The 15,544-nt window shown below is 41.6% G+C and overlaps 1 protein-coding gene across 4 annotated transcripts in view; it reads left to right on the top strand.

Annotated features, from left to right (window-relative positions):
- The window catches only part of LOC108624816 (cGMP-gated cation channel alpha-1), a 104,302-nt gene that overhangs the window by 78,231 nt on the left and 10,527 nt on the right, over positions 1-15,544 (top strand). For all 4 annotated transcript variants that reach the window (XM_026813415.1, XM_026813412.1, XM_026813413.1 and 1 more), the window contains 2 exons: positions 14,431-14,571; positions 14,804-14,956. In XM_026813415.1, coding sequence (XP_026669216.1) covers positions 14,431-14,571; positions 14,804-14,956 — 294 coding nt within the window. The remainder of the gene's footprint in view (positions 1-14,430; positions 14,572-14,803; positions 14,957-15,544) is intronic.

The following is a 15,544-nucleotide window of genomic DNA, read 5'->3' as shown; positions in this document are numbered from 1 at the left end:
TTCCTCGAATGATTAAAATTGAAAACATGTATAATTAAAAAAGTAAACTTCTATCGACAAAAGAATTATAAGTGGCAAACATCTGTAGTTAAAATATTATGAGATGAGTTTTGCAGATAGAATACACTTGAAGAAATTGAATTAAAATCTCGTTGTAAGAAGAAATTGAAAAATGTCTATCATCGGCTGTACCAAAGAGAACAATTGCAAGAAACTTGCATACTTAAGAGCAATGATGCGTGAAGAAGCTAAGGCTGCAGGTTCGTTTCGATAAACTATTATATTAAATATTGCGGATCGAATAAATTACGGAAAACGATGAATTAATTTATGAAAAATGTAGAATCAGACGTATAATTCAATAACATTAAAAGTATAATAATGGTTATATTCAAACCGAGAAGAGCATGAAACTATCGAAGATAGTATTAACTTGCCAAGTCCACCGCCAATGCCCAGCTCGGAGTTCGTTAGCCACTCGACTGTCGTGGAATCGCAGCAGGAAATTGTTGAGCAAGAACCGGTCGAGGACGCCGAAGTAGCCGATTCGCTTCCCGAGCCAGCCGAGGAACTCGAGGAAACAGCTGAGGAAACAACAGAGGAAGTCGCGAAAACAACCGAGGAAGTCGAGGCAGCAGCGGTAAACGATAACGCGGAGCCGATCGACGCCGAGGAAAGTTGAAAATTTATCGACACGGAGAGTACAGATAACTAAAACAGGCAGGAAATTCGGCCATCGAGACACAAATCCTTATAATCTATCGGGACTGGCTCTAATAATTCATGTAAGTAATGATCACCCAGCAAAGTATTTCTCGAATTTTTTCAAGTGGAATATTTTCCCGGCGCGGGGAATGGTAGGGGATTATAAAGTTTGAACGTAAATTAAAATCCGCTGGCCAGAGTTTGTTTTATGGACAAAAGCGTCCTGGCTGGAAAACAAGATTTAAAACTACGATGATGAGAAATGAACCGAACAGTTCATGATGGTTGAAAATAATGAATAACAAAGTTACGAATTTGCTAATACCTCGTTATCAAAATTTCGAGTGTGTGAAACAAAAGTTTAACAAGTCCTAAAATCCTATAAAATGCAAAATAAATAAAAGTCATTCTTCACAATTTATAAAACCTGTTATCACTTTCACTAGACGAACAGCTGGTTTAAACTAACAGTGTAGAGTTATCCTATCTTCTGTGAAATCCCTTTTAACCCTTCTCCTATATCCTGTCCAGTGTCTTCGGCTGGTAAAGCTTCACTTTCACCGAGCAAGGACGCGGTTTTCCTCGGCTGGGTTCCCGCACTTATCATAAATTTGCATCGGCCGGGCCGGGCAGAAAATCACCGGAGGGAAACGCGGCGACGCTCTCAAAGAGAGACTCGTTTAGCCACGTAATCACCGGAGGCAGATTAATTCGTTGACATCGGGAGAAGTTCGTAGCGAAAGCTTGTTCCCAGAACGAGAAGGGAGAACGAAGAGAACCTTTTGTGCTTTAACGACAGCTTGAACCGAGCAGAGTCCCTGGGTAAATTTACCGACTCGTCCGCTAACTAAGGACGTCCCAATTGACGATTTCACTTCAGCGATCCCGCGAAAAAGAGAACGAGCCGCCGGCCGCTGAAAGTTGCCACTTCCGTGGACGTGGACGCCGCGCAAGTTACTTTAGCAAAGGTTTAGCGAGTTCCTACCTTCTGGGTTGGTTGTTTTACGATGACGCTGGGACCGTGAGATTCGATCGACGCCATCCAAAGAATTTAGAACACCCCTGTGTGTATTCTTACACCGAGAAGCTTCAGAGGACTGTATCAGTTCGAGGACATGGCGGAGAATGGGACGCAAGGTACTAAAATGCTGGAATACTCCTCTTGCAGAGTTTAAATTTACAACAATAAAATCATCTCTATTAAACGTCATCCCATAATTAGTCTCAAAACATATAATAATTACTTTTAAAAGATAAATACAATATACAGAAAAAGCGTAAAATTATTTAAATCAGTCATACTCCAAAAAGGAATGTCTGGTGCATCGTAATATCTTGTCAGTAAATTAAGTAACTTAAAAATGGTTAAAAAGAAAGTTGTAAAATATTTACGCATTTCCCTATGAATTTGGTAAAATAAAAAAAGAATATTTATCAGAAAAACAGGCTCAAGTCTGACTAAACTTACGTCGTATGAAATAGTAGGCGCGGGTTAAACGAAAGCAGTTTTACCTTTGATACATTTTTTTATACAAGCAGATGTTTGTGCATACATATGCATGTGAAGGGAGGAATAGTTGAAAAGCTTTGAAAGTGAAATCGTGAAACAAACAATAACTTTTACATATTCGTGTTTTCAAGAGAACGTGGAAAAATATTTCATACGACGAAAGATACTTTTAACGAGCAAGTAGTAGAATAATGAGCGACGAGAATAACCACGACGTTTTTATGAATCGAGTGATAGAACGAAAGGTACATGTTCGTACGATATACTGTAAAAACGGCCGTAGGGGCAGAAGAAGAAACGGCTGGTAAAGAAAAAGAAGCTACTGGGAGTGAACTAGGAGATGGAAGAAGTGCTACAGGCAGCCAGCCAGATGAGGACACAGCTGGTACGGACGAATGTGAATGGGAAGCGTGCCATAAAGAAAGTGAGGAAATTTGTATTCATCCGAAAACATTAAGTCTCGGATTTGAAATCGAACGATTTTAGCGAGAATCTTTGACCGCGAGATCTCTTACCCGGCTCACCCGCGTCAATTATATAATCGGCTTTCTGACGAAATTTCATAAGCAGCGAGAGGATTCGTTCTCACGCTGAAACTCCCAAGATCTTCTCTCTGCCCTCTCGACGAAATGCCAAGTCGAAAAGTCGAACAAAATTTGAAATTCGTCGCTCGCTTTAATCGGCTTTGTTAAATTCCATAAGCGACTAGGGAATCGAACTGCGAAGAGACGTATTTAGGATCTCGAAAACTTCGTGCGTAGGGAAGCATAAAATTGACATAGTTGTAATACTCTATCCTCTTTAAAAAGTTTAAGGACTTTACGCTCTAGGCGTGTAACGAGATAAGATTAAATAATATCAATATTTTCAGATTCTTTTACCAATTTATTAATTTTACATTATGTCTCTTTTTCGAATTAAAGATTTCTTTCTAATCTTCACATTAGCTACGTTCGCAGCGGTTTTCGCTGTTTACATTTACATCGTGTACAGTCTAAGCAGCCCCCCGACTGTGTTACATCGAATGTAACAACATCAAACTCCAGTAACCGAATCTAATATTGCTCGACTATTACCTACCGGACAACCGAAATAATGTACAAGAAGCTTAAAATACATTAACACCACGAATCTTAACAAGTTTTTCTTTTCTTAACTCTAACAGTTTGTTAATAATAAAACTAGCGTTTATAAACGATTCGATGGGACGAGACCTTGTTCGCCGGTGAATCATGAGAAATTCTGTCGTATCAAACACCGGACTAGTTTTAATTCAGATTAATTATGTTCGCGTGATTTAATTAGCAGAGGTAACGAAACGATTAACGCGATTTTCGTATCGTTGGGTGGGTCGCTCGGATCTCCCGTCTTGAGCCGAGGTATCCGAAGAATGTTGATGATACCGAGGAAAATTGTGGTTGGAAGAGATATTAGACGTGCAATAATTGTTTTTCATCAGAAATATCACAAAATTAAAACAATTACTTGAAAGAATGTTAAGAAATTGTTTCGTAATAGATTTCAGAACACAGATACGTATAATGGTAAGAGATAATGATTTACCGTAACATAAATTAACGATGTATTGGCTATAAGTCAATAACAAAAGTTTATGTACCTTAGAAAAACGCATTTCCTGTAATTAAAACGAAATCAGACATCGGAAGAATAATGCTAATAATAAATAGCTACGTGCTAATAAGTATAGAAGGAAATATCCAATTAATTATTGACGCTGGCGAACAGCTTTTTATACACAACTTGTAGGCACTGACATCCTCTACAAAGAAAGATTCTATGCATTTTTCTTCTAACTCCAGTATTTAACGAGTTAAGTATGATTAATTGGCATTTTATTGGCATTGACAAAATCCGACCATTCCACCGTCGAAACAGCCAACTTTTGGAAAAAAATTTCGTTTTTCGTCAATAACTCCTAAACCCTTAGAGATACGGGAAAATTGTATAGGACCTTTCTTGTAGAGGATAACAAGATCTACAATTTCTGTGTAAAAAGTTTTCGCTAGCATTAATATTTAAAGAGTTATGGACGAAAAACGAAAAAACAGTTTTTTGCCAATTACTCGGTAACTATTGATGCTAGCAAGAAACTTTTATACAGAAATTGTAGATCTCGACGTCCTCTACAAGAAAGGTCTGATGCAATTTTCCCATATCTCCAACGGTTTGGGAGTTATTGGCCAAAAACGAAAATTTCGCAAAATCTGAAGGGGTACCCCTTGGAAAAATCTCGGAAAAACAAAAAATTTTTTTTTTTGGAAAATATCGAAAAATATCGAAATATATTCTAAGAGGCGTTAAAAATTCCAGACTTTTTATGCTTATAATTTCTCAAGTCAGTTGTTTCTTCCGACTTCGCGCATGCACACCAAAATACCAGAAAGTTTTCTGTAACGAACATCGTTTCCGGTTCTGTTATATTTTAGAGAAATCGGCATTTATATGCGCCGACACCTAATAATATGTACTTCGTTTAAACCGGCACGTTCTGAGACGCATAAATTACACCGTTCGCTGGAAAATAGCCTGATGTTGAGATAAATTGCCACAGGAGCCCTAAACTATACGAAACACCGGGCCGGGATAATAGAGTGGAGAAGGTGGGCGTGAATGCGAACGCGAAACGAAAAACGGGCGCCGTTGTCATTGTTCGATACAATGCGTCGTCGCCGCCGTTGCCGCCACCGCAGCGCAGTCGTTGCACGCAAGCCGGCGGTTATTCAATGAGCCTAGTAAACTGAAGTGTTTCGCGATCGTGATGCTGTTCGTTCTGCATTGTTGCGATCCTCGCGAGAATTGATTGCTCGATTAGTCCTACGATACCGACACGTAATTGCTAAAAACCCGGCGATCACCAATCGATTCCCCTTTTGTTCGGGTGCCCCATTCCCCCTTCCCCGACCGCACCGTTGATAAGATTTGCAGCGCGCTCGTAAATATAGCGTCCATGAAAGATGTTGGCACATTCCCATACCTTAAGACAGGCTGCTTCTTCTTTATTAGATTTTTCATTTCGTTCCCACAATGCCGAAGAATGTATTGATTGAACGAGTTCGAAGTGATTTAGGTTTTATTAATTACGAATCCTTACGATTTCAGATTTGTGTTTTATTAAATTTTTACGGATCTCTATGATGACACAGCGCGGTGCGATGAAACTGTGATTTAGAGAATTTTTCGAAAATCAACCTTTCTGTCAGAGTTTCGACAACGGTAGAATAAATACGAGCACAAAACCGACAGCGTGATTGAAGAAGAGCGTACACACAAACCATATCTACGTACCTCCCATCTCGTATTTCCATCTTGAGAAAATAGAAGAACGGAATAGATTGTCGTGCACTAGTTATTTGAATGCCTCTTTCATCTATTCTTTTATTTGTCGAAGAGCAGATGAGTGACGTCAGGGAGCACTCGAAGATTAATACCTCCTCGGAAGGTGGAACCGGCGGACAAAGACGACGTCTTGCGCAAACATTCCAGTAGGAACTGTCACGGTGGCCGATTTTCTACGAATGAACGGAACGAGATTCACTCTTTTTCTCTCTCTCTCTCTCTCTCGCGATAATAATCTATTAATCAGGACGGGATTCCTTCGAAGAAATGGCGCCGGAAACGATGAGCATCGCGGTGTTATGTGAGATTGCCACTTAGACCTGTCGCGGATTGGGTTAAATTTCAATTTCTGCCATACGGCAGCAGCTAGCGTAGCGAATTATTGGATTACCACGGAATGTTCGACGAATCTATTCGCGTGACGGAATGAAACGCGGCGGGCGCAGCGTCTCATTACTCGCGCAATCGAGTTTCTGCTTCTGCTCCAGCCGGCTGCTGGGCTCGAAACGCGCGATGAATTTTCACGCTGCGTTCGCGCCGCTTGCTTTTAACTACAGTGCAGCAGTGCCATCGTTGGCACGCGAGCCTGCTGGGAATTGACGATCCCTGAAACTGTTTCGAATTTTACCGGTCTGCGCGTGGATGGTTCAAAGAGCCGCATAGTTTTCCATGCGTACACAGACCGCCGGCAAAAATGGGTTTCGCTGAAAATGGTTCAAATCGATCGCTTCTAACGCAAATATTTTATATTCACGTTTACAGCGTTTGTAAAAAGTGCAACGATTTACTGCCATTTCCGGAAACATTTTCTATATTTCTCCACTGAACTGTCAGTCGTTGGAGAGAGAAAGAATTGTACGTTATTTCACGTATTAACAATGCAAAGTACACTTTAGTATGTTAAATAGTATTAACATTCCGTATGAGAACTTCATACGTATGTTTCACGAAGTTCGTATTAAAAAATTCATGTACCTGCTCTAATAATTCTTCCCTATTAAAAAATACATGCGTTTTTTATCGTCTTTTTCGGGTTGCCAGGTTGGTGATCGTAAAACTGGGAAGTTTCTGCTTGAAAGCGCGCACGGTCGCGCTCCTCTCACTGGCCACAGTCCTATCGGCGAGGCGAATATTCCCGGGTATTTGTCCCTAGGGATCAGAGATCAACCGTGATAATATTGTGATACGGGTCGGTATCGTCGAGATTTTCGGTAAAACCCTGCCGGTTCCACGCGATATCCGTGACCAATGCGACGGTTTCATCATTGAAACACCAATTAATCGAATCGCCGACAATCCGTATACGAAAAATCGAGCAGTTTGCGGCTATCAGTTCGGTCGCCCCTCCGCTCAACTTGTTCCCGGTTTGCAAAAACACGGTTTTTTTTTTTTATTCATCGCATCTCGGAGACCGGGTACGATTTTATCTATCCGTATTTTTTCTCTTTGTCGCCGATTTTATTTCATCGAAATTGCGGCTTCATCATGGGAACAGCTTTCATTGTTTGCTCCAAAAAATAACGTGAAAATCTTTTTTTAACCCGTAGTTTTGGGTATCGGTGAATGAAAAATATGTTTCGACTCTTCGTCCTCGAATTTTCGCATAACGGTTATCCGAGTTGATATCACACGCAATTTCTCATTTAATGCATTTTTTTATAAGCATATAAAATGCTATATTCATCTATTCTATATGAATAAACTGAAATTTCGTCAAAAATGTGGATTGCGTATTTTGTAGAAGATTTTATACCGAAGTTAGAAAGAAATGAATGACCGGTCAAACGTAATGAGATAACAAAAAGTTGTAAGAAGGAACAAGAAGCCACAGTGATTCGGGACGAGACCACTGTGAAACACTTTAAACGACGAGCACGGAATTCTAGAACAGGACAACTATTACAGCAGTCAGTAACAAAACAACCACAAATGCTCCGTATGAGACTAGCTTCGAGACAATTCGTGGAGAAACGAGGAAGACAGTCGGTAGCAAAATGACCATCGTGACTGCAGCCTGCAGGGCGACGTATCCTTCCGAAACGGAAGACGAAACGTTGATCATGATGGTTTAAGTGTGGAGAATAACCTTCTCCTCTTCGGGATGACATTAACTTTATTAACCAGTGAAACCGTAAAAAACTTCTTCATCCACTGGCCAAGAGTGTTCCCCTTATTTTCCAATCTCTTTATTTCCCATCGCTTTAAAACCTGCAGCGCGAACGGTTTTAATCAGAACAATTTCCTAAATTACCACGCGTTTTCTTCTTCAGAACGTGTGCCCTCGATGAGGATTGATCTCGCTTCGGTGAACAATCGCCGAGAAAATATTGCGGTGTAAACGGGTGGGGGATTCCTCCGGTTTTTCCTTCTCGTTTGCGTTTCATTCGTTTTTTCGTTCTCATTAGTAATCACGAAGAGAATAGAATGCAATGTAATGTAAAGAGAGAAATGGGAGAGAACAATCGGTTGGAAAAATGGAAATGATAAATCGTATCTCAGTCGTTCACAACGAAGAAAATTCTTTTGTTCGAATAAAATGCCAGTGAATCGAACTCGTCGAACCTTCTTATTCACATCCAAATCAATGCTTCTCCATTACCACAGCCAGGTTAATTTTGATTCTCAGACATATTTCGAATCATCTTTCGACAATTATTATTACACAATAAAATTCCATTGCCTGATACGAAATAAACGATGCATTTTTAAATATTATACCTGCAAACGTAAGTACAATAGCCACACGAAAATATGACAGTATTGGCTATCCCTGAATAAAGGGGACGCATCTGTGATCCGCATGGATGCCTGTCGACATCGCAAACACGACGTACCCACGTCGAAGGATTGTCCATCAGCAAAGACGACCGAAGCGAAACGCTCCGAATCCCCCGGTGGAATTCGTCCACAGAGATAGGCGTATATATCTTGAACCTTGCTTATCTATCGGCATCGTTCAATTTCCAGTAATGGTTTCTTTGATCGAACGATGTTTCGTGGAACGTTCCATCCTTTCGAACTCCACGGTGGAAGCTCGATTATCCGAACTAATCGTGACGCTCGGATAATCGAATCCTGCGGTTAATCAAATGACTCTGTTTCCATCTTTAATGAAACTGGGTAATACATCAGTCGAACGGCTGGCTCTACTGCTTTTCGAATTTCCTTATTTCCCCGTCTCTAATTTACCTATTTGTTAAACGTTAATTTACATACGTTTTTGTACAAACAAAGCGAGATTCGTTGTTAGAATCCAATCAAAGATTGATCGAAAGAAGCGGCTGTTCCGGTAAAGGGTTGCGTTGCATTCGGAATGGAACTTTAACGTCGGGTGCACGTGTACTCGACGGATTCGGAAACTCGTTTCTCGACGGAATACGAAGCCTGGAACGCAATCTTATTATCGTTGACTCTCGTCCTTCGGGCCCTGAATCGGTTTTAGAAAAGTGTCCATTTTCGTCGACACCTGGTACACACGGAGTCCACCCTGTATAAGAATCGTTTGAATGCGAACAAAAGACGTGGCGGTGCGCACGCATTCCAGCGTCGGCGTCAGACGACGCGAGCCACCCACTTCGCTTTCCTCTTCCATTCCATTCTCTGGGTCAGGAGGATGAATGAGTCGAGTAGAGCACACTCCAGGGATGTCACCAGCTTTACAACCCCTCCAGCGTCCCCTTCCGAGCAGCCGCGGCATAGACTACTCGCACCGCTAAAAATAGCCGGATCCGCTGACGTCATCGATCTGTCGCCGACCAACTGAAACCACCCCGCCGCGCCGCTGCTGCTGGCTCGCTTAACTGCAACAGCTCCAGACTGCATTTATTGCCTCGAGTGTCATTAACGCGGCAGAAACGACGTTAGTAAAAACATGCCGATTCACACGCCTCGGTTCTATCGTAACCCCAGTGTTAAACACGATAACGTTGGCGCATGCAATTTGGCAATAAATTCTGCAAGCCTGTCGATCGTTCTGAATGGGATGATCGCTTAGTCTGCTTCGTAATGCGTTTCGTCAGTGGCTGCTGCGCGCAGATCAAACATCCACAAGATTCTCTTTGATGTTTCGGCGAACGTTAGGCTGGCTGAACAACGTAGCGTAGGCGGATCGATGCGCGATCAGACGGGGAACACGAGTACGTGACGTTATCGCATCAATCGGGATCCAGCGAGCGATATCAGAGCAGACGGGGCGGGCGCCGCCAGGATCGGCAGTGAAGAAGCTCGCGCTGATTCTGGCACGCTTTGCTAGAACGACGATGCCCTAATATCCGATCGTGTATGCGTGCGCCCGTGTACACGTACTCGCGCAGGGATTAGATTCTATTCGGACAAACGGCGCCGGTCTGTTTCAGTCCGGATTAATGTCGAGCCTTTAATCTATACGTTATGCCCTCTTACCTGGCCGAACGGCCGGAATCGGCCACGCCAGTTTGCAAAATTTAGTACAGCCATTTGTTACACGTTATCCGACGTGGCATCGAACCGGAAGACTCTGTCGAAAATCCGAAAATTAAGTCCGCGAACATGGCGCGGCCTTAAGAATTGTCCTGTACTGTGACAACGGAATGTAGAACGCTGCACAGCTGAACTGATCTCGATGCCATACCGCATTGCAGTTTTGAAACTGTTCTCAGATCGAAGTAGACGCAACTTCACGTTTGGATCGAGTATAATTTTTTTTTGTGAACAAAACGATTTCAATATTTTTTTTCTATCAATAAAGGAAATAGAAATTCTATTTCATAAAATAGAATAATTCTCTATAATATTAGTAATATCGAAATGTTTATCGCATATTCATTATAGAATATTCCCAATGATCAAAAGCAATTAATTGCAATTGTATGAATTACGTATCTTCTGTTCAATCGCTATTAACGTTTTCGATATATCTGTGTGTGTATGTGTGTGTGTGTGTGTGTGTCTATCTCGTGGTGTATTTGTATAAAGCGTCATGGAAAGTGTGATGAATTTTGCATCGGGACGATAGCCTGATCAACAATTCAGTTAGAGTAAAATTAGGTTGGCCAGGATATGAAACGTCAAATCGTATCCTAGGAACGTCGATGGTGATTGAAATTAAATATTCAATCGGTTCGGAATATTAAATCAAGCAGAAAGAAGAGAGATGGGAGAAATGCAGACAATGCTCCTTATGAAATTACGTTAAAGCATCGCCGCCGTAAAAATGTCAAATCTAAATTCCACGGATCGTATCGTGCTTTAATATCATTCCTCCTTTCGATTCGTAACATTTCAATGTCCCACGGCTCATTAGGTTTATTTCAATCTCGTTAATAAAACAGTTTAAAATAATACATATATTCGTTTTTCAAAACAGAACCGATTGTAAGACGATCTCAAGTCCGTGTGAATCTTGTTTTCTCAAGAACACAAGACGAAAGATGCTCTTACGAGGTCAGTCAATGCATAAGTAATAACGTTGCACGGGTCCCGTCGCTCTCGCTCGGTTTTACAACCAGCGATACGAACACGGCTCACGTTCGGGGCTGACGAAGTTACGTTCGGAGACATAGCCGGATCCTATTGAGAACGAGACGGAAGAAAGTTTCGAGCGGCGCGCCGCGGTGCGATGTGGACGAGGTTGGTTTCAATCGGAAATGGGGTTCCAACCAGCCGAATAAACGACAACCGAGCCGTGATAGACGGTAGCGGCGCAATTTAAACTTTCTCGTTCTCGCCGTGCCGCGCCGGCTTATGGTACGTTCGCTCCTTTCCTTTGGGCTGGCCACAGCTCCTGGGCGACAGCCCAGAAGGAACATGGCAGGAGACGATACCGATAACGTACTGTGCACGGTAACATTAAATTCAGCTGAAAATGATCAAAGAATAAGCAGGAGGCTTTCTTGGCGCGGCTCCAACCGGGACGTTTCTTGCCGCGAAGAAAGCAAAGATCGGATTTCCTGGCGACAAGATCGCGAATGAACATGTTCCTCGGGTTATTAACCCCTTTTTTCTTGTTTTATGACCGACGCTAGATGTTGCGTGGCATACAAACAAGAAACGTGCATACCAAGAAGACTTTAAATGTTTATTAGATAACAACTATATAGAGTGATATATTCTGTTCTTTTTTTGCATCAACAAATTTCACTTAAATGTTATACTTGTACAATGAAATACATGTATAGTAATGGAAACCTGCTGATTGCCTATCAGGTATCCATAGTATTACAATAGCAATTAATTAGGCTCAGCCTAACTGTTAATTATGGAAATTTATGATTGAAGCAGCAGTGGTTAAACGGAAGCGTAACGCACACTTATGTATATCGAAAATGCACATCCGGGGATTCCTCCCCAATTCGACGCTTGGGTATTGGCAATTAGGTTAAAAACAGTTTTTGATTACCGGTCCGTTTAAATGACTGTTCCAACCGATTCAGTTTCAAGTTCCTGCCAGACGTGTATATATAGTTGCCTAACCAATTTCCTCTCACTTAGCTGAGTGGATTGAGCAAAACTTGTCTGGTTGTACAGACAACTACGCGCGCTGCGAAGAGAGCCACAAAGGAGATGACTGTGGAAGCTTCTCCAGATCGTCTAACGTTACCCATACATTCATGTACTTGTTAATTTAGATAAGATGAAGAAATTGCAGTAACAGCGTTAATGTCAACTGGGATAGTTACAATCCTCCTTACAATCATTATTGATGAACAGATCCTTCTTAAGTCCAATTTGTCTGCTATTTTTATTGCATAAATACTAACAGACAAGTATTAATTTGAATTAATATTATGACCATAATTAATACCAATTCATTGTATTACTACGTCAGTAATATCATTGAATTTAACGATACTATTGATTAATCCACTGCTAGTACAGCTAATAGATTCTCGCGCGTAGGGCCCTCGATATCCCTAAGCATATTTGTTATGACGACAAACTAGTTTAGTAATAACAGGTACAATACTGATCATATTCAGCGGTGCATAAGTAATAAAACATTTGTGGCTGTACATTTGTTTGTACGATGTACATACGTGCACGAGAGAAATTGATGGTTGAACGTAGAACCTTATTTTATAGCGTTGATCAGTTAAACCATTCGTTGTTAACTAAATCACGCAAGGGAGGTGTTGAAAACGTGACGTAGCGTGCCAATCGATATTTCCGGTTTAGAACGTTTCCGTGACCGGTTATACGGAACTCTTTGAATCCGGCGCAGCAGCTTTTTACGAGCGTAACACTCGCGAAATTACACTTGCCCACGAAGACTGTTGGATTTCTATTGCGAGTGAGCACGTATCGGTCGTTAGTCCACGCCGCGCGCCACCGCCGGTCCCAGTACTTTTATTTTACCCGAACGCGGCGCGGTTCGCGAGCAGTGCAACGACGGCACAAAACGATGGACATTAAAATGCGAGTCGAGTGAAAAATCGTACGTTTCAGGAAACACGGAGTTCGACTGAATGCGCCGCTAACGAAAAGGCAACGGGAAGGAAAAAACTATAGTAATTGCGCGCGTAGTGGAATCTCTTTTTACGGCGGGACTGTCCGGACCCGAATGAGATGGCGTTTCCTATAGCTCTTCACCGGGTATACGGTCAATAATGGAAGTCTTCAGATAAGAAATAAAATCGTTAAGTTGTCGGAAAGATTCTGCAGGATAATGTGGTGAATAAAATATTTTTAGTTACTCGGAGTTTCTTATTCTTGGAACGGCTTATGGTATTGGTACCTGTGGGGCTTCTATGATATGATCCTGGTGAAACTGTAACGTATCTTGGTTTTCCGTTTCACTGAATTGCAATTGATCCGCGACCCGTGCAATGATTGCACGCCTGATAAACCACAATATTGCGATGTCAACATCACTCGCTGATAGTTTTATCCCGCGGAAATTACACGCGCAGCAGTACCGAATTTCCCAATCCGTAATTACTTAAAAGCTTCATGTTCGAGCACTGAACGAGATAAAAATTATTATTTTAAAATTGAGTCAACACCGAAATCGAATTTAGCGATACGCGACTGAAAATACTGAAAGTAATATGTTACATCTGCCTGGTTAATATAATATAATTTAGGAATAATCCAGTTCGAAAATGTTCTTCAGCAGCCAGTTTCCAAAACTCGATTCACGTCGCGAGCAGCACGCAGTGTGTTTGCTTTTCTTCTAATTTCGGTTTACGTAAATCTAGGTCATGAAAACATTTGCAGGAACGATGAGGGCGTTGAAAGAGCGTCCGCAAAAACAGATTTCGAATGCAATGCGTACTTTCGTCGACAAAGATTCTCAGTAAATTCGCAGTACGAGTGATACGTGACTACGTTCGCGTATAACGCCTGTCGTTTCATTGTTTAATTTACATAAATCGCAAACCGTTGAACGCATCCCGCGGAATCAGTCACCGCGGAACGGATACGCAACGGCACGAAAAAAAAGCATCGTTCCTCGAGCCAATAGTCACCGTATCCACCGGCGCTTTTCCACTCTGATGTCGGCTAATTAATTCAAGCATCAAATATCAGTTTCGGTATCGTGAATAAAATTTTCACTTAATTTCGGCTCTCGATCTCCCGTAGCTGTCGCGCGCGGCGTGAAACGTACAAACACTTTTATCTCATGATCTCTCTGGTTGCGTAACAAAACGTTTGAAACTTGCTCGAAGTACGAACTAACGTGATCAAATATTGAAAACGATCGACGACATGATTTTTCAAACATTGTTTGCAATTCAGGTATGGTTTACACAAGTAAAACAAATTCTAAAACTCGTTCACTCGTTCACATTGTCAAGAGAAACGAGTAAATGAATTGCCATTTTTAGTATCGTATGTTTTTTTATCGTTCTATGTAAAATTTTATTTGATTCGATTTGCAGCAAAACTGGACGGCGTGAAAACATACATGAGGATGAGAAGGGTGCCCAAGCATCTTCAGGTGAAAGTGATTAAATGGTTCGACTACCTTTGGCTAACACAAAAATGTTCGGACGAGGAGAGAGCCGTCAGTTGCCTTCCCGGTGAGCTTTTTTTTTCTACACTTCCGTCAAAATCTCTAACGAGCTTTTAAAATATTAAAATATATGTAGGTCGCAACGTTTTACATCGTATCAGAAGTAGACGGATAAAAAAAAAAATAAAACTATCGCTCTTAAATTCTTTACGGTGGAAAAAGGATGTGAAGCACATCTAACTCGAACGAATAGGAAACGTAAGACTCTTTAAAATAATCCTGCCTTTGAAATGTTACAGACAAGCTGAAAGCCGAGATCGCGATAAACGTGCACCTGGATACGTTGAAGAGGGTGGAAATTTTTCAGAACACAGAGGCTGGTTTCCTATGCGAGCTCGTGTTAAGACTGCGACCCGTTCTCTTCTCACCTGGCGACTATATCTGTCGCAAAGGTAGCTACAGCTTCTACACTTCCGATTTCCTCCTCTTCTCTCGTCTCCTTTTCCTGTTTCTTCTACCGTCTCCATGTATTTTTTTCTTCCGCGTCACGCTTTTCCTGGACACGGTGCTTTTAGAACGAGCATTTGGACACCCGCCAAGAGATGTACCCAGGTCGAGCGAGGGGAAGGGTGGAAAAGCGATTGCCTACCCTTTCCACTTGGCCTCGTTGCCAATAGCGTATCTAGAAGGCGCAGTTATGAGCGAAATACTTTATTCGAAAAGATAACCAACCATGGTGCAGATCGTGGAAATCACTCGTGCTGAGTGACTGGCTGGCACTCTGCTAAAAGTTTCTTTCCATTTTATTTTCCCAAACGCTTTTCAATCACCGCGGACGGAAGTTCCATTTAATAAAAATAAAAACGTGCTTTATAAAACAGCTACACGCGATTATTTTCGCACTTTGATTATTATTATCGAATGACAAGAATTAAGGATGTATTGGCTATACAGTCAATCCCAAAAGATTATGTACCTTAGAAAAACGCATTTCCTATAATTAAAAAGAAATCAGACGTCGGAAGAATAATGCTAATAAT

Source organism: Ceratina calcarata, unplaced genomic scaffold (genome assembly GCF_001652005.2).
Source record: "Ceratina calcarata isolate Rehan_Ccalc_2016 unplaced genomic scaffold, ASM165200v1 scaffold329.2, whole genome shotgun sequence".
Classification (NCBI taxonomy): Eukaryota; Metazoa; Arthropoda; class Insecta; order Hymenoptera; family Apidae; genus Ceratina; species Ceratina calcarata.
This window is presented reverse-complemented; position numbering and strand designations above follow the sequence as displayed.